The sequence below is a fragment of the Gordionus sp. m RMFG-2023 genome, chromosome 2, assembly GCF_954871325.1.
Source record: "Gordionus sp. m RMFG-2023 chromosome 2, tfGorSpeb1-WG-v2, whole genome shotgun sequence".
Lineage (NCBI taxonomy): Eukaryota > Metazoa > Nematomorpha > Gordioida > Chordodea > Parachordodidae > Gordionus > Gordionus sp. m RMFG-2023.
Window position 1 is genome coordinate 48,509,282 of NC_088776.1, and position 20,065 is coordinate 48,529,346.

At 26.3% G+C, this 20,065-nt stretch overlaps 1 protein-coding gene across 2 annotated transcripts; it reads right to left on the reverse strand.

Moving 5' to 3' along the window:
- Nucleotides 1-60: 60 nt before the first annotated feature.
- On the reverse strand, nucleotides 61-19,814 carry LOC135923609 (sulfhydryl oxidase 2-like). Of its 2 annotated transcripts, XM_065458454.1 has the most exons (10): nucleotides 19,564-19,814; nucleotides 19,412-19,515; nucleotides 19,164-19,330; nucleotides 15,362-15,449; nucleotides 7,128-7,462; nucleotides 6,771-6,935; nucleotides 6,516-6,665; nucleotides 6,172-6,316; nucleotides 1,524-1,668; nucleotides 61-1,307 (listed from the first exon to the last, which is right to left on the reverse strand). In XM_065458454.1, the coding sequence occupies exons 1-10, from the start codon at nucleotides 19,799-19,801 to the stop codon at nucleotides 682-684; spliced, it is 2,163 nt and encodes a 720-aa protein (XP_065314526.1). In that variant the 5' UTR covers nucleotides 19,802-19,814; the 3' UTR covers nucleotides 61-681. The 2 variants fall into 2 exon arrangements, with proteins under 2 accessions (XP_065314526.1, XP_065314527.1); XM_065458455.1 differs by lacking the exons at nucleotides 19,164-19,330; nucleotides 19,564-19,814 and having other exon boundaries at nucleotides 65-1,307; nucleotides 19,412-19,494.
- Between the last annotated feature and the right edge of the window lie 251 nt (nucleotides 19,815-20,065).

A 20,065-nucleotide genomic window follows, 5' to 3' on the forward strand; every position in this document is an offset into this window, starting at 1 on the left:
CATTTACTTTACAAATCATTTAATAATTCATAAGGAATCTTTAGTTTAAAATAAACATTATAATAAGATTTTAAATATAAGAAATCTTTAACATTAAAAAATAAATAATATTTTTTTTAAATTTAATCATACAATAAGATTTAAATATAAGAAAATAAATAAGATCATATGCGGTACACTACACTTGAAAGTGTATATAACTTTTTACATTGAGAATCAGATCACCGGTTAATTTGGTATAGAAATAGGATAATAAACACAATTTTGTTGAATGTATAATTGACTAGTTTTGTTTGTAAAATAAATTGAATGTAAATTAAAATAAATTTAAATAGTCTAAGTTTAATAAAAAAAAATATATATAAAACTTTATAACATATTTTGTACCTCTGTATTGATATTATATATAAAAATGTATTAAAATGAAAACGTAAAAAAATTGGACTAATATTAAAATAGAGTAATCATAAAAATTTTTATATAAATATTTTATTATGAATTAAATTTATATTAGAAGTATGTTTAGAGATTGTAATATTGAAATTCTTTACATTGAGAGTAACGTATGAAAATTTAATATACATTAAGAATTAAAATTAATGGGTTGATATTTTTTAAGGAACCATTAATTACTAATCATTTTAAAATTATATGCGCGGAAAAGATAAATCGTTTCTATCCTCAGTCTGATATCTTAGCACATTTACCATTTACTAAGTCCCTTCCTTCGAAAGGTCTATCCCTCCCATAATAAAGCGTCATAAACTGTAACAGGTTGTTTCGATTCCAGTATTTACCATAATGGATACCATCGTTAATAAAAATTCGACAATTATAACATAATGATGTAGGGGGGAATAATATTTTAGGAGCTAGGGGGTCGTTACTAGAACTATTTGATTTCGAATCTTTGGCTAAACGAGAATTAACAGTGTTATGGGCGGCCCAGAACCAAAATAAGGCTGTGGATGGGTATTTTGGCAGTCTTCGCTTGCTATCAGGCAGAGAAAAGGGTTTATTCAAGAGAGCATTGTTAAAATTTTGATTGAGATCGTTGGAAGATTGATCTGATTGAATTTGACGATATCGCAAATTTCTACGGTAACGACTCGATCTGACGGATAAATTTTGTTTAAGAACTGGTTGTATGGGTTGGTTTTCGAACAAATTTAGAGAAATAGACTGGTAAGCCGTTAGGAGATCGGAACTCATGGCCAAGAAGTGAGTGGTGCATTCACGGCAACCGAAAAAGTCACGGAGATAATCCCGGATAATTAGCAAAGTAAGGAGACCGTCTTGGTAAGCATCTGGGGATTTAAAAAAATTAAGGAACACTGTAACTAATATAAATAAAAAGTATATATTAATCTCACAGAAGAGGAAATTTGGACACTTTAGAAAAAATATTATATTGCCCCCTTTTCCTAGAAATTTAAAAGTGGGAAATATTAAGAATGGGATCCAAAATCAAAGCTAGAAATCTTTAGATAAGCGGAATTACATGGAAGTATAAAAATAATTACGAGTAACGGAATTTTTATAAGCGTTGACGGTTAAAGTGTGGAATAAAGTCCAGAGACCACAGGTGTAACCTCTCAGGGTGGGTTGACTGCCCTTGCAACCTATCCATTTTCGATGTTCGGGAGGAAAAACATAGCTTGAAACGTTCTGGTGATTTTTAAAAAAAATTTTAAATGATATTTCTGATGTTCAATATTTTTAAAAATATAGATATGTTTCTTTAAACAAAATTCAAAATTGTTATTAAATTAATTAAGTGTTGTATATACCTGTTGTTTATGTCTGTATAATCTATTTTATAGCAAACCAACGTATTTAAATTTTAAGTAAATTGAAATTTTAAATTACCAATTAAATTAAGATATTATATATTTTTAAGTACATTATAACAATTTCGTAACTATAGACCGGTTTCGATATTGTTAGATCTCATCATCAGTATAACATTACTCTTAATATCATTGTATGTACATTGATAATGAATATTTAATAGAGCTGTATTCAAAAAAGTAACGCATTCTTTCGTTACCTTGCAAACAAAAGTAACATGTTACCGTCACTTTTCGTTGCCTAAAAAATATTATATAAATTTTATTTTTAACAATTAATCAATATTTTGATCAGATATACAAAAGCGCTTAATGTTTAGTAATGCTTTCGCTGGGCTAAAAAACGTTTTCTTACACATGAGAGGGTTGTATTAGGGCCATTCCATGTTAAATCTATCATGATTAGGCCGACCCCTTTAATATTGTTACAAATATTTGGAATTATTTAGATAGGTAAAAAAATGAGAAAGCCGTTTATTTTAACTCGCTTATACACCTTGTTCCCGAGATACAGGGCTTCAGAGGTGCGAAAAATAGCGACTTTCTAATCTGCATTGAAAAAAATCTCTAAAGGTCTATAAGAAAAAAATTAGGCGCCAATTTGAGTCTTTAACTTCCGGTTTACCTATATTGCCTTCCCATGTTTTTAAGCAATAAAGGGAGTTGGTTTTCTAAAAAATTTTGTTGCCCTACATCTTTTATAAATATATATAAGATGTAAACTTGGCGACGCAATCGGCCCTTCCGAAATATGTATTTTTACCAAAAATTGAAATATTTAAATGCTTAAAATATATGGCGCTATATAAAACTACAAATTATTGTTAAAATTTTGTTTCTAATTTATCAATAATAGGATATTTTCAGAAATTTATACTAATATATCTCGAATATTAAATGTACCAATTAAATTGAGGGGTAGAAGTGCCAAATACCCTTTAGACATCTTATAATGTATCAATTTAATTCACATAAATATTCGCGTGAAATGTAATAATTAATATTTGAGATTCTATTTAATTTGAATAAAATTTATATCCTGGTAAATTGGATAAAAATATAAAATTTTTGCGTTCCTGATATTGAGCTCTATATTGAATCTCTTTTGAATTATTTGCTTTTTCTCATATTCGTCATCTAAATAAAAAAAATCTATTCCTTAATAAAAAATATAATATATATTAATAAACTAGAAAATTTATACCTTTAATATTTTTCTTAGAATAGGCAAAAAACTCTTTATGACAAGTTATTTATTCTGAAACAGGTCTTACGTTTCATTGTACCACCGACCGTCACATACCGATTTGCCATGAGATGTGGCCCATAATGAAATCATTTTCATAAGTGGTTACGATTGATTTTTTTTGCGATTCTTATATTGTGATGCTGCTCCATCTGAAAAGTAGCAGATTTGGATGGTTTTAAATTTCCAGTTAAATAGCAGACTAAATATTTTTGAAATAAGTGAATGGCAACTGAATGAGATTCCGATATTACGTAGCTTAAATGAATTAAACTTTTAAGTGTCTTGTAATTAATCGCAAAAGGATGAATGGTAACTTGTGCTTTATCAATAATATCCTAGTATTTCACCTTAAACCACAAGAGAATAATTTTCACCAAAATCTGCTTTTATTTTAATAGAATTCATGCCTTAAAAAGTTTTTGAGATATAAAAAATTAAAAATTTTACAGGTGCGAAAATTTCGCATTTTTGAGGCTCTGTATCTTGAGATGTGAGTTAAAATAAACCCATTTATATTATTTTCTGATCTAATAATTCTAGCAATTTTTAACAATTTTAAAAGGGTCGACCGAAAATAGAACTATTTGGCTTGACATAAATGGCACAGAAATTCAAAATATTTTAGCATAAACAATAAAGATATCTTAATATTGTTGAATTAGCAACAAAATTTTAACCATAATTCGTAGTTTCGTATAGCGCCATCTATTTTATGCAAATAAAATTTTCAGTAAAAATGCATATTTCGGAAGGGCCAATCACCAAAGTTTTACATCAAATATATACTTATAAAAGATGTCTAAAATTCCGAAAACCAACTCCCTTTATTGTATAAAACACGGGTAAAGAAATATAGATAAATGGAAGTTAAAAACTCAAATTGGGGCCTAATTTATTTTCTTATGATAGACCTTTATAGATTTTTTCTTACCTACAATTTGATATATTATATAAATTTTTACTATAAATAGTGAGATATAATAATTTTAAAATTTTACAGATTCGAAAGTCACAATTTTTAGCATCTTTGAGGCCCTGTATGGAACTAAGTGTGCTAGCAAGGTTAAAACAATTCTAGAAATATTTAACAATTTTAAAGGTGGCGGCCGAAAACGTGCCTTTTTGATTGATTTGACTTGGAATGGCCCTATAAATAATTGTTTTACTTAATTTTATCCTGAATTAAGTGGGACTGCTAACCACCATTTCAATTTTTTAATTTTATTTATTATTTCATCTGAAAACATTTTTTATTAAAAGGGTCATATACAGCTTAAAATTTTACCAAGATGGATAAGAGAGGATTACAAAAACAACCATTATAATAATCAATCTCTAATTTCATTGGATAATGCATCAGGATACTAAATTGGGAAATAACAGTAGCCAAGATTTTAGATAAATTTTTAATTGTAAGCTTTTTATTTAATAAAATATCAAGTTATTTCATGGCTTATCTATATAAAGTTTTTCAAAAATTCCTGACTGGGTCTCCTGAAGCATGATATCTGTAATTGCAAGAAAATAATATATTGAGGTAAAAAAAATATGATATAAATGATATTTTTAAATCTAAATATGTATCTCTAATTAAAATATATATTAACAAATAATTTAGCAACTTTTTATTCTCTCCAATTACAACACCTATCATATTCGCTTTTCATAATTTAGCTAATAAAATAAAAAATACAAACGCTTGAATCTTGGGAATTCTTATGTCAGAATATACAATTACAATTTTTTTTCCTTCTTTTTAATTAGCATATATATATATTTTTTAAATATTTTTCATTTAGTTTGGCACAAATTTACATAGGATTAGGGTCATTCCATGTCAAATCGATCACGATCCTCTTGAATCCTTGGGATTTAGGAAAAGTTCTGTATACAAAGGTAAATGTAACTAAAGTAGTGTTCAAATTTTAATATCCTAGCTCATATATTTTTGGGGATATCAAGAATAATGTATAAAGTCACCTATTTTTACGCTTATCATGTTGTAAATATTTTATTTATTTTTTAATATGATGGATTTTTAACCACATTTCTGAGTTTAAAATTCTTGTAAAAAATAATATGTTTCTTCGATTTTTATAAAATTTTAAGCAAGTGTCAGTAGGACCAATCTCTATCTGTATAAAAAAAATTAGAATGCCAATTATTCGCTTTCATAAAATAAAATCAATAGATAGCATGTTCTTATCAATAAAATGAAATAGTACACAAATGTGTTATGTAGAATCTTTACTATAATAAGAATATCTTCAATGAAGACGAAAACTTGGCATATTAATTTTTTTTAATATACAGATTTTGGTCGTGACATTTGTTTAAAATTTTATAAAAATTGAGGAAACCTATTTCCTTTACAAAGATTTACTTAAAAAAGAGGTTACATATTGACCTTTGATATTTCCAAAAGTTGAGCTAGGAATGCTTAATTGATACACTGTTTTAGTTATGTGTACCTTAGTTTGTATATAAAATTTCATCCAAATTCGAAGGGATCCCGTAAAAATCATGTTTCTTTGATCAATTTGACTGGAATGACTTTATATTTGAATCTTTTTTGAAAATAACTAAGTACATAAGGTTAAATTTCGACATAATAATATACAATTTATAATTACAATTTGTTTTTATAAAAATATGCAATTATCTTAATTAAATAAACAGGTAGTATCTACTATATATAGTGTACTTTAATTCTAAAAGCTTATTTATTCAAAATTTAATATTAAATATTTATTATGCATTTGCATATAATGTAACATGTGTTTTAAAAGTATGTCTTTACATACCTTGTTAATATTTAAGACCGTTTTCTGTTTTATTTTTTAAAATTCAAAGTTAGAAAAATAAAGAATGCAGGAAAAATATAAGCCTATTATGCAAAAATTTGAGGGCCCGCCGTCAATGTTTCTTTTAATTTTCTCATAAAGAGATGAGAGTAATAATTAAAGGCCACCAAACTGAAAAAAGCATTGAGGGAAGGAAATATGCTCTCAGCTCAAAATCAGGAATACTAAAGAGCTTAATGAAGATTTTGAACATAAAATGGTTTCTTACATGAGTTTTCATATATCTCACAAAATCCTTATTAGTTAACGGGATATTCACAAGAGTGGTATTAAAGATAGAGGGAATTCCGATAGTCGAAAAAAGATCGTGTTTCATGCGCGTCAAAAATTGGTTAACGCGTTGGTCTCCATATCTATTAAATAAAACATAAGGGTAATATTATTAGATGGAATTTTATTCATTCGTGCTGTTATATAATCTTTCATTTATAATCTATTTGTAATATTTTATGGTTAAACAGAGTCAAGTCCTAAAAATAAAAGTATATATTTAATTTTCCAAATTTTTTTTAAATGAAAAGTGCAATTTTATATGTAAATAATTAAGATAACCTGGGATAAAACAAACCAATCACGTGAATCATACGAGCCAATGAGGTGCGAGAACGAGGATCAAATTTGACTCGTCGTGGAACTTCTTGAGTTAACATGTTGTAGAGTGCGTACTCGAGATCTTCAACAAATACACAATTGTAATGGCCTCTTGATGTATTATTTAAAAGAACCATTTTTATTTATTATCTATATATGGAAAGGACAGTGTTTAAAACATGGAAATGTATTTTATATATTGTAAGTGGCCGTTACTCAAATTTGGTATTTTGATTGATGATAGTGTCCACTTCGTTAATATATTGAGCTGATGTTGTGGTTGGGGATCGAGTGGAAGATTTAGTTGCAATCGTAGATTTTAAGTAATTGACTATATTAAGATCGTTTATTAGTTGACGTGGCTCATAAGTTGAGCTATTGCTGTTAATTAACAAACAAACAAAAAGATCGTAAATGAATTTGGAAATTGCGTGATTGGCATTTAGTTCTAATTTAATGAATAAATAGAGAAAGGCGTTAACTTGATATACAGATTGCCTCTATTATTATAGACTTTATCAAATTGTTATATTTTTAGTAAAAACATTCCTTTTAAATAAAATTAAAATATACGTAAAAAGAAGAAATTTGGCTTTATTTGGTTTGGCAAACAACTTAACCAGCAAAGCTCCATCGCCGTCCCTAGGAGGAATTTGATCCTCATTGTCAGTTACAATATTTCTCTTGATTAGGAATCGATGTAAGACATTGTTATAATTTTCGAAATAATCATCTGTCATATTTTTGTCGACAGAGATTCGAATTTGGATAATCAAAGATTTGAGGTGTTGCGAAGTGAGCCCTGTGTATTTGGATAAGATTTCGAGATATTGGAGTGCCGTGATAGGAGATATTCGGAAAAAAGAAACCCTGTTTTTGACTAGAAGGCCGTTCATATCTAAAATGATCTGAATTTAATATTAAAATGACTTTTATCAAACTCTTTATAATGCAATGTGGGATATTATTGGATTGGGTTAATTATCTGTACATAATGGTTTCTATTTGTATTGATAGGGCAAAGTCAAGGTGAGATTAAAGTATTATAAATATAAAATCCGGATATTAGATAACCAAGTTTTTTCAGTAGTTTAATTTTAAAACAATATTCAAAAAATTTGATTTATATAGAAAAGATACCAATTTCCTAGTAAACCTTTTAGATTTTTATATATTCAAAATGTATATACGGTCTTGGTAAAACGTCTTATCAGGCAATTTAAAAAAAATATGCGAACACGCGTATTTTGTAAAAATAATGCGTTTTTATTGATGCACGTAATAAAATGTGCAAATATTTGATATCTGTTTATATTGTTTACAAAAATTTGCGAATTTTAATTTCTAGCGAATTTTAATTTCTAGCGAAGACAAAAGCGCATCCTTGAACCATGAGATTAGGCAAATGCATTGGGATTTTATTTGCATAGATATTTTCTAGTGTTGTTAAAGAACTTGTTTATTTTTACAAAATAATAACTGAAACTAGTGTTAAATTTTTTGGATGGTAACTGAAAAAATAACTAGTTACTTTTTAATATATTTTTATAAATCTTAAATAAATATATTCCGATAATTATTAATATTTAATATTTTATAAGAAATTAAATGTATTAATTTAAAATTTTGTTTAAATGTCTGATTCTGTATGTGCGCCTTTTTTTATATGTAATATTGAATTAATAATTGATCAGACTATCAGACAGCAGAATATAATATGAATTCTGACTCGTCATTTGATGAGGATGACATTCAAAATATTCAATGATGAAATAAAAATTGTACCATCCTCTTCTACAACTATTACCAAAACAACGTTAAATAAAAAAAATACCTTGGTCAAAGATCGAAAAATATTTTGGATTTAACAAAGAAAAGGCTGGTAGTATAGGCAATATTGTGTTAACTGTCTCCTATGAAAGAGGCACATTTATCTAAGTCACCCAGAGCCAATCTATGGAAGCACATCTCTAAGTTTATTTTCACATAACTAGTCTTAAATAATTATACTAAGTTTTAGTTTCATGTAAAGTAACAAGATCTTTTTTCATATTGAATTATTAATTAAAATAACTTTTTATGAATAATTAATTCTCATATAAAAAAAAATATATTTTTAGAGAAATCATATCATAACCAATCCTTAAAAATAAAGAAAAGTATAGATAATAAGAAAAATCTGAGCCAAACCCGAACCCTTTTTTAAGGTCCTAGTTGTTTTCCTTTTTAAAATATTTTTCCTTTGTAATTTTTTTTAATATTAAACTTTTATTTTATAAAATATGTTAAAAATAATAAAATATAAAAAATATTTAATTTAATTTTAAAGCAAGTTTTATTAAAAATAAGTTGAAAATTAAATTGATAATGTATCAAATATAATATGGATTAAATAAGTATAATAAAAATATTTATAACAATGGTGGCTATTTATAAAGTAAATTAATCATAATATTTCCTAGAATATGTCATATCTAAATTATAATTAAAATAAGGCAAAATTTGTTAAGTAAATTTAGTTTAGATAGTTTTAAATTTAAATAATGTTAAATAATCATAATTTGTAAATGAAAATCAAGGATAGCGAAACATTTCAAATTTAATGATAAGGGAGATTCTGAATGTAGAATATGTGATGTAGTATTATTAGGCCGAGTCATAATAGCAATTTGGAGAGACACTTTAAGAGAAATGACCGAAACAATTTGATGAATATTTGAGTAAAAACGAAAATCGTAGAAATTTCAACTACTATTAATTAAATCTGCTACAAGAAAATATAATATTCATAAAATCGAAAAATATTGTAGATTCTATTCATATTACGACGTCAGAAGATCTGACAAATGGTTTAATAGAGATGGTGATTGTAATAACCGCCCTTTTCAATCATTGAAAACTTGGGATTTAAAAAAATAATTAACCTTATTACTATAGCCTTAGATGTGATTACAAATCGTTCTAAAATTAGAGACTTGATTATAGATGAGTCAAAAATAGTGAGAAAAATAAAGAGAAACAAAAATAAATTAGTGTGTTTAAAAATTGATTCTGCTAAAAGATTAGATAGAATCATTCTGGGAATTTATTAATTATGAGGTAATATTATTGTATTAAGAAATTTGACGATGAAAGAAATAGCTATGGGAGATAATATGAATAAATAATTTTAGGGACCCTGAATAAATTCGGCATTTTATTAAACAACCTGTATACTATAACAACCGAAATGGTGCAAATTTAATAAATTCTATAAAGATTATAATGAATCTGTGGAAAGGGAGAATTGATATGAAATGATATAATATTATAAGAAATGGCGGATCTAGACCAAATGTTGAAAGATTTAACTCCAAAAGTTTTAACATTAAGTGTGCAGCAGGCGTATTACAGTTAGCCATTAATGATTTTAAAGACAAGTTTATAGACTATGTTACAACATCGGAAGTTATTCAAGAGGAAAAAGAATGGGATTCAATAGTTAGCATAAATGATTAAAACCACTTAAGGTGACAACTATGAAACTACAATAGGAGCAAATGTGCCTCTCCTAAAATGCCGTTTAGATTTGGAAAAAATAGACAAAATTTTTCCAATGAGATATTAGGAGATATAAAATTTAGAGAGGAAACTTATAAATAATAATATTCTTCATGCCTCATTGTATTTAGACCCCAAAAACCTATCAGGTAGAGGGTGCTTAAGTTCGTTTAACAGAATTATGGGGAAAATATAAATAAATAAATTAATGAATGCATCAACATAAATTTCAACCATAAATGATCTTGATAATTTTAAAAATTGCTGTTAGAAAAAAATATAATCATATTAACACCACAGCAAGGTGAACAGTTTCCAAAAGCTCATATAAATATTTTCACAAAATAATTATAAGGATGCAAATATTTTATACATCTGAGAAGAGAATTTTAATTTATCCAGATATACGCTGGCGAAAATTAAGGTGTCACAGCAACATAAGTATTAAATATATATTATATAAAACTTAATTATTAGGTTAGCGTTGAACAGTCATTCTCATCATTAAAATATATATTTTCGGACATCGGTAGAAGTTCTCAATGACGATATTTTAGAAGATATATTATGATAATTCGCCTAAATAAAATTTTTAAAATAGAAATACAATATTATCTTTTAAACTGCAAAATCAAGAAATTTAGAAAATATTTGGACTAATCAAAAAAATGTAAAAAAATATAGAAAAACATAAAAATATTTGGCCAAAATCATAAAAATGAAAAAAAATAATATTGTTGATAAACATTTCCTGTTTCTGAACTAAGATTGTAATTAGATAATTGAGCACTTTAATATATAAATAATTATATATATTTACAAATTAAAATCCTCATATCGATATTTTTTTTTCTTTTTAGCTTACACCTTTACGTGGTAAGCTCTTTTAATATCTCTCTCCACTTTATTACTCATTCAATCTCTTTTTACCTAATATATATTTCTGATATCCCACCGGAGTATTCTTATCGATTCCATTTGGATCTTGCACCAAGGTATCGCTATCGAGGCCACTGTCTAGATCTCACACCGAAGTATCAAATCGACAGATATCTCACCGGAGTATTCCTTACACCAATATCAAAATCAATATCGACAGATATCCCACCATAGTATTCTTAGCGATTCTATTGTAAATCTCCCACCTGAGTATCAATCTCGATGGATCTCCCACCGGAGTTTCGTTATCAAGTCCATTGTAGAATAGTAGACACTGTATGAACGGCCCCCGAGTCACCATTATCCTAGAGCTGGCGATCGCTATCATCCTTGAAAGGCCTACAAGTTCAGCTGGCCATCTTCCATTTGGTTTATTGGACAAATTTCCTAGCACCCGGCTGTCCAAGCCTATCGGTGACCAGGGTGGCACTTCTCAGCTCAGAAATTCATCTTATCATATGTCTATCAGTCATCGAAGAAAATGTTGCTTACCAGGATTGAACCTGAAACATTCGGTTTCCAAGCATATATCATAAACCACTAGGTACCCCGGCGATAATGATATATCGATATATAATACTTATTTTAAAAAATATAAAGTAAATATTATATATCGATATATATATATATCATTAAATTAAATATGTAAACATATATTTTAAAGATGCTCAATTATCTAATTGCATTTCCTCAGAAACTGTAAGTTTTTGTCAACATTATATTTTTTTTCATTTTCGTGATTTTGGCAAATATTTTCTATATTTTTTAAAAAAAATTCGTAATTTCGATTAAATATATTCCAAATTTTTTTTTATTTTCGTGATTTTGAACAAAACGTTCAAAATCCATTCTAGATTTTGAGGCAACACGATTGTGGGTATTATATTATATGTTATAATTATGATATTATTTTTATGATCAAGCATACTAAATATAATAAAATAAATTTAAAAAATGACGCTTCTGTTATTTTAGCTAAATTTTAAGTCATTATTTTTCTGGTCTCCAAATCCTAAACCCGAACAGGGATCAGAGATTTTTCACTGAACTCAAACCCTTTCTTTTATAAGGAGAGTTCACAGCAAAAATTTTCGTAATGATGATATATTGAGTTACTGCAACCAATAAGAAGATAATATGTAGATAAACCTTAACTTCAAGAATATTTAAATATGTTATTTAAATGAGAGATATTTTAAGAGAAATATCATTAAAGCACAATTTTGTTGGCACAACAGATGCTTCTGGGTTAACTAATTGCGATTTAAATGACTTCAACGACCTTCCCAGGCACACAAGATGATCTTGTCTAAACTTAGTGGCAACATAAGATGCCAACAAGATCTTTTTAGAAAATGATTATAAGAAAGCATAAAACATTGCCATGTCAAAATGCCAACGTTGTGGAATTTACAAAATAAATCTGGGACAACATTTTAACTAATTAAAAAGAGATTAAATTTTCAATTACCATACCCAGTATAACAAGATTGGGTAAAACTTTTTATTGATAATGAACATATATAGAAAATTTTATACAATCCATCAATAACACATTATGTGATGATTTCCCAGATTTTTTTATTAAATATAATATCATATAAAGTGCTCCCATAGAAAGTTTGTTCCATCTAGGGAGAGAAACGAGCGGGTCTTTTAGAAAATTTTTTAAACCCGAATTTTCATCAAAAAAATATTCAGTGCAAATATATGATATAATGATATTTTATTTTAGAGTAAATATATTCTATTCTCTCTTATTTTTTCAGTGTTATCTTCGTAAATTTTTTAATATTAAATAAAAAAAATGATGCACTAAACAAATATTTATAATGTAACTAGTGATTTTTAAAATATAACTGTAACTAGTTACTTTTCTGAGGATGTAACTAGCGACTAGTTATGTTTCAAAAGTAAATTTTAATAATACTAATATTTTCGCTCTTTATCTAGTAAAAAATATCCACTGGGAAAAGAAAGGAAAAAATTTCATAAATATGTATTTGTAGTGGTGTACCGCGATACCACTTTTTGGAGGCCGATCCGATATTAAATTGATATAGGCCGATTACCGATCCGATATCATATCTAATTTTGTATTCTGTAAAGATATCAATGGTTTTAATTTTTGATATACGATTTATTAATATAACATCTATAATTTAACTGTACCATAACTTATGTCATTTAAATATTTTATAATGATTATATATTTAATATTCAATTTAATTGCAATTCTAAAAGTATATAAAATATTTTTATGTTTAATTACTTTTTTATAACATTAATCTATAATAAACAAATATATTATGAAATTTGAAATAAATAATTAAAATAATATTTAACATTAATATATCGAAGATTTCTTTTTAGAAATACCAAAATTTCAAATTTATCAAAGGTCAGCCTGCGGCGATGATAACTGTCAATATCACCAGCTTCACTAAAAAGAGATTCTGAAAAGATTATCGCATACTTTTATAAACAGAATGCGCAAAAAAAAATAACAATATGGCAGAATGTTTATTAATTAAATATTATTATTAAAAAAATATACATAAAAATGGATTTCGCATTTAATTGTAAAAATAAATGATTTTAAATATAACTTTTTTTTAAATTTTATAACATTTTATTTTTGTTAAAGAAGCCATTTTATATCGGATCAGAAAATTTTATAATATTGGCCGATAACCGATATTTTAAAATATGAGAAATATCGGCCCGATCCGGTATAAAATATCGGTACATCCCTAGTCCGTTTGGTAGTTTCAACATCATGTTCACTGGGAAAAGAATATAATATGCTTTTTTGAAATAATAAGCCCATAATCGAATTTCGAGGGCCATTTTATAGAAGCAAAAAATTAGCTTAGGAATCTTCCGACAAGATTTCAAATTATATGGTCATCACCGTAGGAAAATGGCATTTTAATTAATTATTATTTTCTTTATTTTTTATATATTTATTCTTTAAACTGTTTTCTTTTTTTTAAATTGCTTTATTTTAAAAATTACTTTTTTAAATAATTGAGATTCTAATAAATAATGATCTCTAATCAATAACCAATCATTATCAAATTAATTTTATTCCTTTCGATAGTGATGCATATGTTAACGTCAATGTGTTTTTTATAGGTGGTATTATTTTTTCAACTTAAAATTTTTTTTGAGCACGTTTTTTTAAATTTCATAATCTGAGCTCGGAAATGTATTCCAGCATGTTTGAAAACCTATCTTATATGTTGTAGACAATGTTGCCGTTAAACTAAGCCATTTATAATTTATATAGAAAAGTATAAATTTAAGGCTAGAAAATGCTTTTTCTACGGATATATGCGTAGCTGGAACTGCTAAAAATGAATATCAATTATATTAAGTTCAAAAGTTCGTAGCAAAATTGTTTGAAATTCATAGCGTAGTGTAGGCACAAACATGATAGAATATATTTAACACATTCAGATTTTTTAATTTAAAAAAACGCATTCAAAAAATGATTTAAAGATGAATTGCCGTTAAAAACACATTGACGCTAACACATATAATGACTTTATTTCAGGATGTATTTAAAATCAGACTTTTTAAATAAGGGTGGATTTCATATGACCAAATACTTGAGGATTTATGACTGCATTTTTAAACAGTCTAATATTTATTCATATTAAAAAGGAATAGCTTCAAGTCTGAAAATGTAAATTTTAAACATTATACAAACATAAAAAGATTAAATTTACTTTAAAATATTAGGTCTCATTAGAAAATAGGCATGGTTACAACTACAAGCATAACATAGATGAGGATAATAACTATAAATTCTGATTTTAGGAATACTTTAACTCATATAATGAGCTCATATATTTCTTTTTGAATGAAGGTTTTATTTTGATTTAAAACTAATAGTTTAGAGGTAGAAAGTGTAAATTTAGAAATAATTATTTTGAGCTCTAAGTATCCTAGTGAAAGTAGTACACTAAAAAATAATATTCAAGCATATTAAGTCAATAGCCAATACTATGTACAATTTCTAATGAGAAGCGAAAAATATTGACAAAATAATATACCAAAAGGTTATAATTATCAACCTTAAGAAATCTGTTAAAGATATTCGTTTTGATCGCAAAATCCTTGGATTTAATGCAAAAAAATCATTAAATATATTAGATTGTGTCAAACAATAACTTCCACACCTAATCCTTTTACTAAATAATAATTTTGACAAAAGGTATCTGCGGGTATCAAGTATGAATTTGATAATTATTATGTTTGGTTATTTTTATTTTCACACCCTGTTTCATTTAAATTTATATGATAAAAATGTATAAATTCACCTGAGAACCAAAAGCGCTATCCGATTCCTCGATGATGATTGTTGAGCCATTACGAGCTGAATCCAAATAAAACGATTCCATATAAGACCTGCATGTAAAAAATATATATAATTCTTTGAAAATATGGATAGAAGAGGAGATAATAAACCCCCCCCCTTCCCCTGTAATAACAATCGCCTTGATGAATGTTTATAAAAAAAAGTTAACTTTTATTGTGTTTAATATTAGATTGGACCCAACCGGGCTGATGGCCCCACAGTCTGTTCTGTTTATCATTTATATTTTTCTCTTTGTTTGTACAATATTCGTATATTACCATTTATATTTTTCTTTGTTCACTTATACCGAGCCTGATTTGATTTCATCCTCAAAACTGGTTCTAGCCAGTTTTCGAAATGGACAAAGATGAAATTAATATTTTTTTATTATTGTTTGACTGAAAAAAGGGAACTATATAAAGACCACGGAAAATGAATTGTGATTCATAAAATTTTGATTTTATTTTATTTATATGATATGAAATGGATGTTTTACTGTTTGATAACCAATTAAAATAAATTCGTGTTTTATTAATTCTTCGACTTAGTCCCTGTGATTCCACGACGAAATGATATCCAAATCCGGCTCCCTCGGACTTAACGGTCCGACAGTCCAGTTGTCTTAGAAAAAGACCTGATTAAGTGCAAACATTACTTGAACTCTAAAATTTATAAAAGGGTTGAGGTTTGGGTTCAGTAAAATCTCGAGGGTTCGAGTTCTCAGCCCTCTAACTTGAAATCGAAAAATTTAAGGAAACACAATAATAAAAGATAAGCCAATTCGTTAAGCTGAGGATCTGTATATTTCATCGTCAGTCTCATCATTAAAAACAAAATTAGAACATCATGAGGTTTAAGTTTGATAATCAATATCATTTCATGATATAATTATAAATAATATTTTGAGATCCTCAATATCAGACAGTATATTTAAAAAGTTATATATTTTAAAACCCTTTTTTATAAAATATATTTCTAATCCCATCCAGTTCTCCCGTTGAGAACATATTTAAGCGAAGAAAGATTTATGAGTGTTCTGGGACTAAGCGAGTAGCCTTACAGATATGATTATTATTAGGGCGCTAGCATATTTTAAAATTTTATAAAAAAAATATTATTAAAAAAATATCTCTTGTCTTTATCATATTCTTTTTACACTTATTAATAGAATTTCCTGAGGCCATAATTTGTAGGTATATCTTGTCATTATGGTGAATCTACTATCCTTATTATTTGATGTCACCTATGTGGTAAAAATAAGGATGTGATGTAAAAAAAAAGAAATATATATCTCTTCAATAATTTCATTCTTTTTTAGTGACCGCCAAAAATCGTCATAAACATCTGTGATTAGTCTTTTTATTTAGACCAAGATACTGAGCCCATCTTTTATACCATGAGGAAAAGAAAGTATAAAAATAAAATTTATATACCACCTGTATAAGGTTATCACAATAACCAAAGTAAACAAGGAGTAAAGTGTATCAAAGTTCACTAAAATAGTTTTCTCTACTTTAGAAGAACTAAGAGTATTGGAAAAGATTTCCATTTTACAAAAATTTATATGTAAATAAAATTATTTAACTTGTAAAAATTGATAAGAACATATATATCAACTCAAGTAATTTATTTGCAAATAAATTAAAAAATATGGAAATGTTTTCCATCAACTGTACTGTAATAACAATAATAGATCCCAAAACAGTGGCAGGACTAAAATTAAAAATGGCTATCAAAATTTTTGATTAAATAGATATAAAGGTAATAAACATTCATGTGAATATCAACACCCAAAAAAATCACTTCTCAACAATGTTAATATTATATTTTTACAGGAAATAAGAAAACAATTGTAATTTTTGGAAATGACTAAAATACGCGCCCCCTATTAAAGAAGCTTAATTAAATTATATTAATATAGAATCGTATATTTAACGATATAAGATGTATTAGAAAATGTTTTCTTATTTTTAAAAAATGGTAACATGAAATTTTTTAAAAATAATTTTCTTACATAAAATATGCGCCCATCAAAGAAGCTCAATCTATAAAAAGTGAATGCAGAATCATATAGCTTATTAAAAGGAATCAAAAAATGTTAATATTATATTTTAAAACTTTTAATAACTTAGTGGGCTTTTGAAAAACACATATTTTTTTGATTAAACTATGCGCCCCTACGCCCCCCCCATCAAAGAAGCTTAATTATAAAAAATTAAAGCATAATCATATTAAACTCATTAAAAATAATCAAAAAATGTTTATTTAGTTTATATTATAACTTAGTGGGCTTTTGAAAAAAACAATTTATTTCTTCTTTTTTTAACTAAACCATGCGTAATGAGTTTAATATGATTATGCTTTAATTTTTTTTTAAATAATGTATATTCACCTAGGGCGCGTAGTTTAGTCAATAAAAGAAGAAATAAAGTGTTTTTTTAAAGCCCACTAAGTTATAATAATTTATAAACTTAATATTAACATATTTGATTTCTTTTAATGAGTTTAATATGATTATGCTTCAATTTTTTATGAAATAAGCATCTATGGTGTAGTTTAAAAAAAAATTTTGTTCGATAATTAAAATTTTTTTATAAACATGATTCTGTATTCATTTTTTAAAAATAATGTATATTTATGGGGGGGGGGGGGGGGTAGTTTAGTCAAAAAATGAAGAAATAAAGTGTTTTTCACAAGCCCACTAAGTTATAAATAATTTATAAACTTAAACATTTTTTGATTCTTTTAATAAGTTTAATATGATTATGCTTAAATTTTTTATGAATTAAGCTTCTTTGATAGGGGGGGGGGCATGGATTAGTCAAAAAAATGTGTTTTGTCAAAAGCCCACTAAGTTATAAAAAGTTTTAAAATATAATATAACATTTTTTGATTCCTTTTAATAAGCTATTCTGCGTTCATTTTTATAAATTAAGCCTCTTTGATAGGGGGCACGTATTTTAGTCAAGTAAAAAAAAATCATTTTTTAAAAATTTCACTGTTGCCATATACCATTTTTTTTAAATAAAAAAAAACATTTTCTAACACATCTTATAAAGCTAAATAAGATTCTATATTAATATAATTTAAATTAAGCTTCTTTAATAGGGCACATATTTTAGTCATGCACAAATTTTTTAATTTTTTTTTTATATTTTCTAATGTATAATTTTAAGGGCTATAAAAATATATAATTTGTAGCTCTATCTTAAGTATATTATTTTTAAAAAAGATTTAATTAAATCATATGATTTTTGACTAGGCATAAATCTTTGGATTTAGTTGATCTATCGCTATAAAATTTTGATTTTATTAAAATTTATAATATAAATAACCAATATGACAACTTTCATCATTTTAAGATGATTGCCTGAAACACTGATTGATTTGTAGTAGAATGACCCCAAAACAACTATAACAATTTTTAATATTTTAAATTTTTGAGTTAACCTTTATATAAAAATTATTTGGAAGTAGAGCAATATTTAGGAATTGTAACACTTCTTATACAAATAAGCCTTTTTTTAGTCCAAGCTCCAAACTTTAATAAAAATATGAGTAAAAAAAATTTTCAAATAATGATATATATTTTTAGAAAAATTATGCAATTGAATCCCCAGAAAAATTAATCTTAAATCATCCAATAAATTGTTAAAATCAAAATAAAACCAGGTCAAAATATGTATACATAAATTAGAACCAATCATTTTAAAATTTATATGATCACAACAATATCAAAATATAATTTTATATAATTTATCAACCTATCTCCTTTAACTTCTAAAAAATTTGGCCATTTCAATGTATTGTTCTTATCATTAATCATAACCCTTTTTAACTGTTGAATGACCTCCATTTTAAGATCATCATAATGTGCAGGTACAATTGTTGATATAGGTAAAATGGTAGTACTAGCAAATGGTGGGAAAAACTAATATTAAAAAAAAGATACATGAAATACAATTCAATTAATATCTTGATGTTAGACATTTATATATTTAGCATAGCTTACAAAGAGGGCTGGAAAATTAAGAACTCCAAATTGTTGACATATATTAGTAGTATCAATATTATCACCACAATTTATTGCCCCCAGCCTTAAGACATCTGCCCATTCTATAAAATTTAATATTAGAGTTAACTAAACATAAAAATCCCAAAAACCTTTTGTTTCATCAGCAAGACGTTTCCATACTTTTGAATATTGTTTACAATGAGGGCAATAATGAAGATACCATTTTATATACCATGCATATGGCTTATTGAAAATTAAGGTATCTACATTTGAATCATCAAATTCGATTACATTATTAACACCATTATATAATGATAAGCTTTTATCGCAATTGGCATTTAGAAAATTAAAGAGTAACAAGTAAAAAAAATTGTATGAAAAACCCATGTCATTAAAATAATCGGAATGGGATGGGTGAAGAATAGAAAATGCCCCACCTAGCATAAAACAAAAGGAATTATAATAATGAAAAAAAAATTTTAGAATATAAAAAAAGTTTTCTATTTTTTGTAAAAATAATTTTGTTGAGCAAAACTTCTAGTATTTCGAGCAATCATTATGAGCATTCAGGGGGTGGGCAAGTTTCAAAAAAATGTGCTATTTCCAGTTCAATTTTATTAGCCTCATTATTTTTAGAAGGTATATTATTGA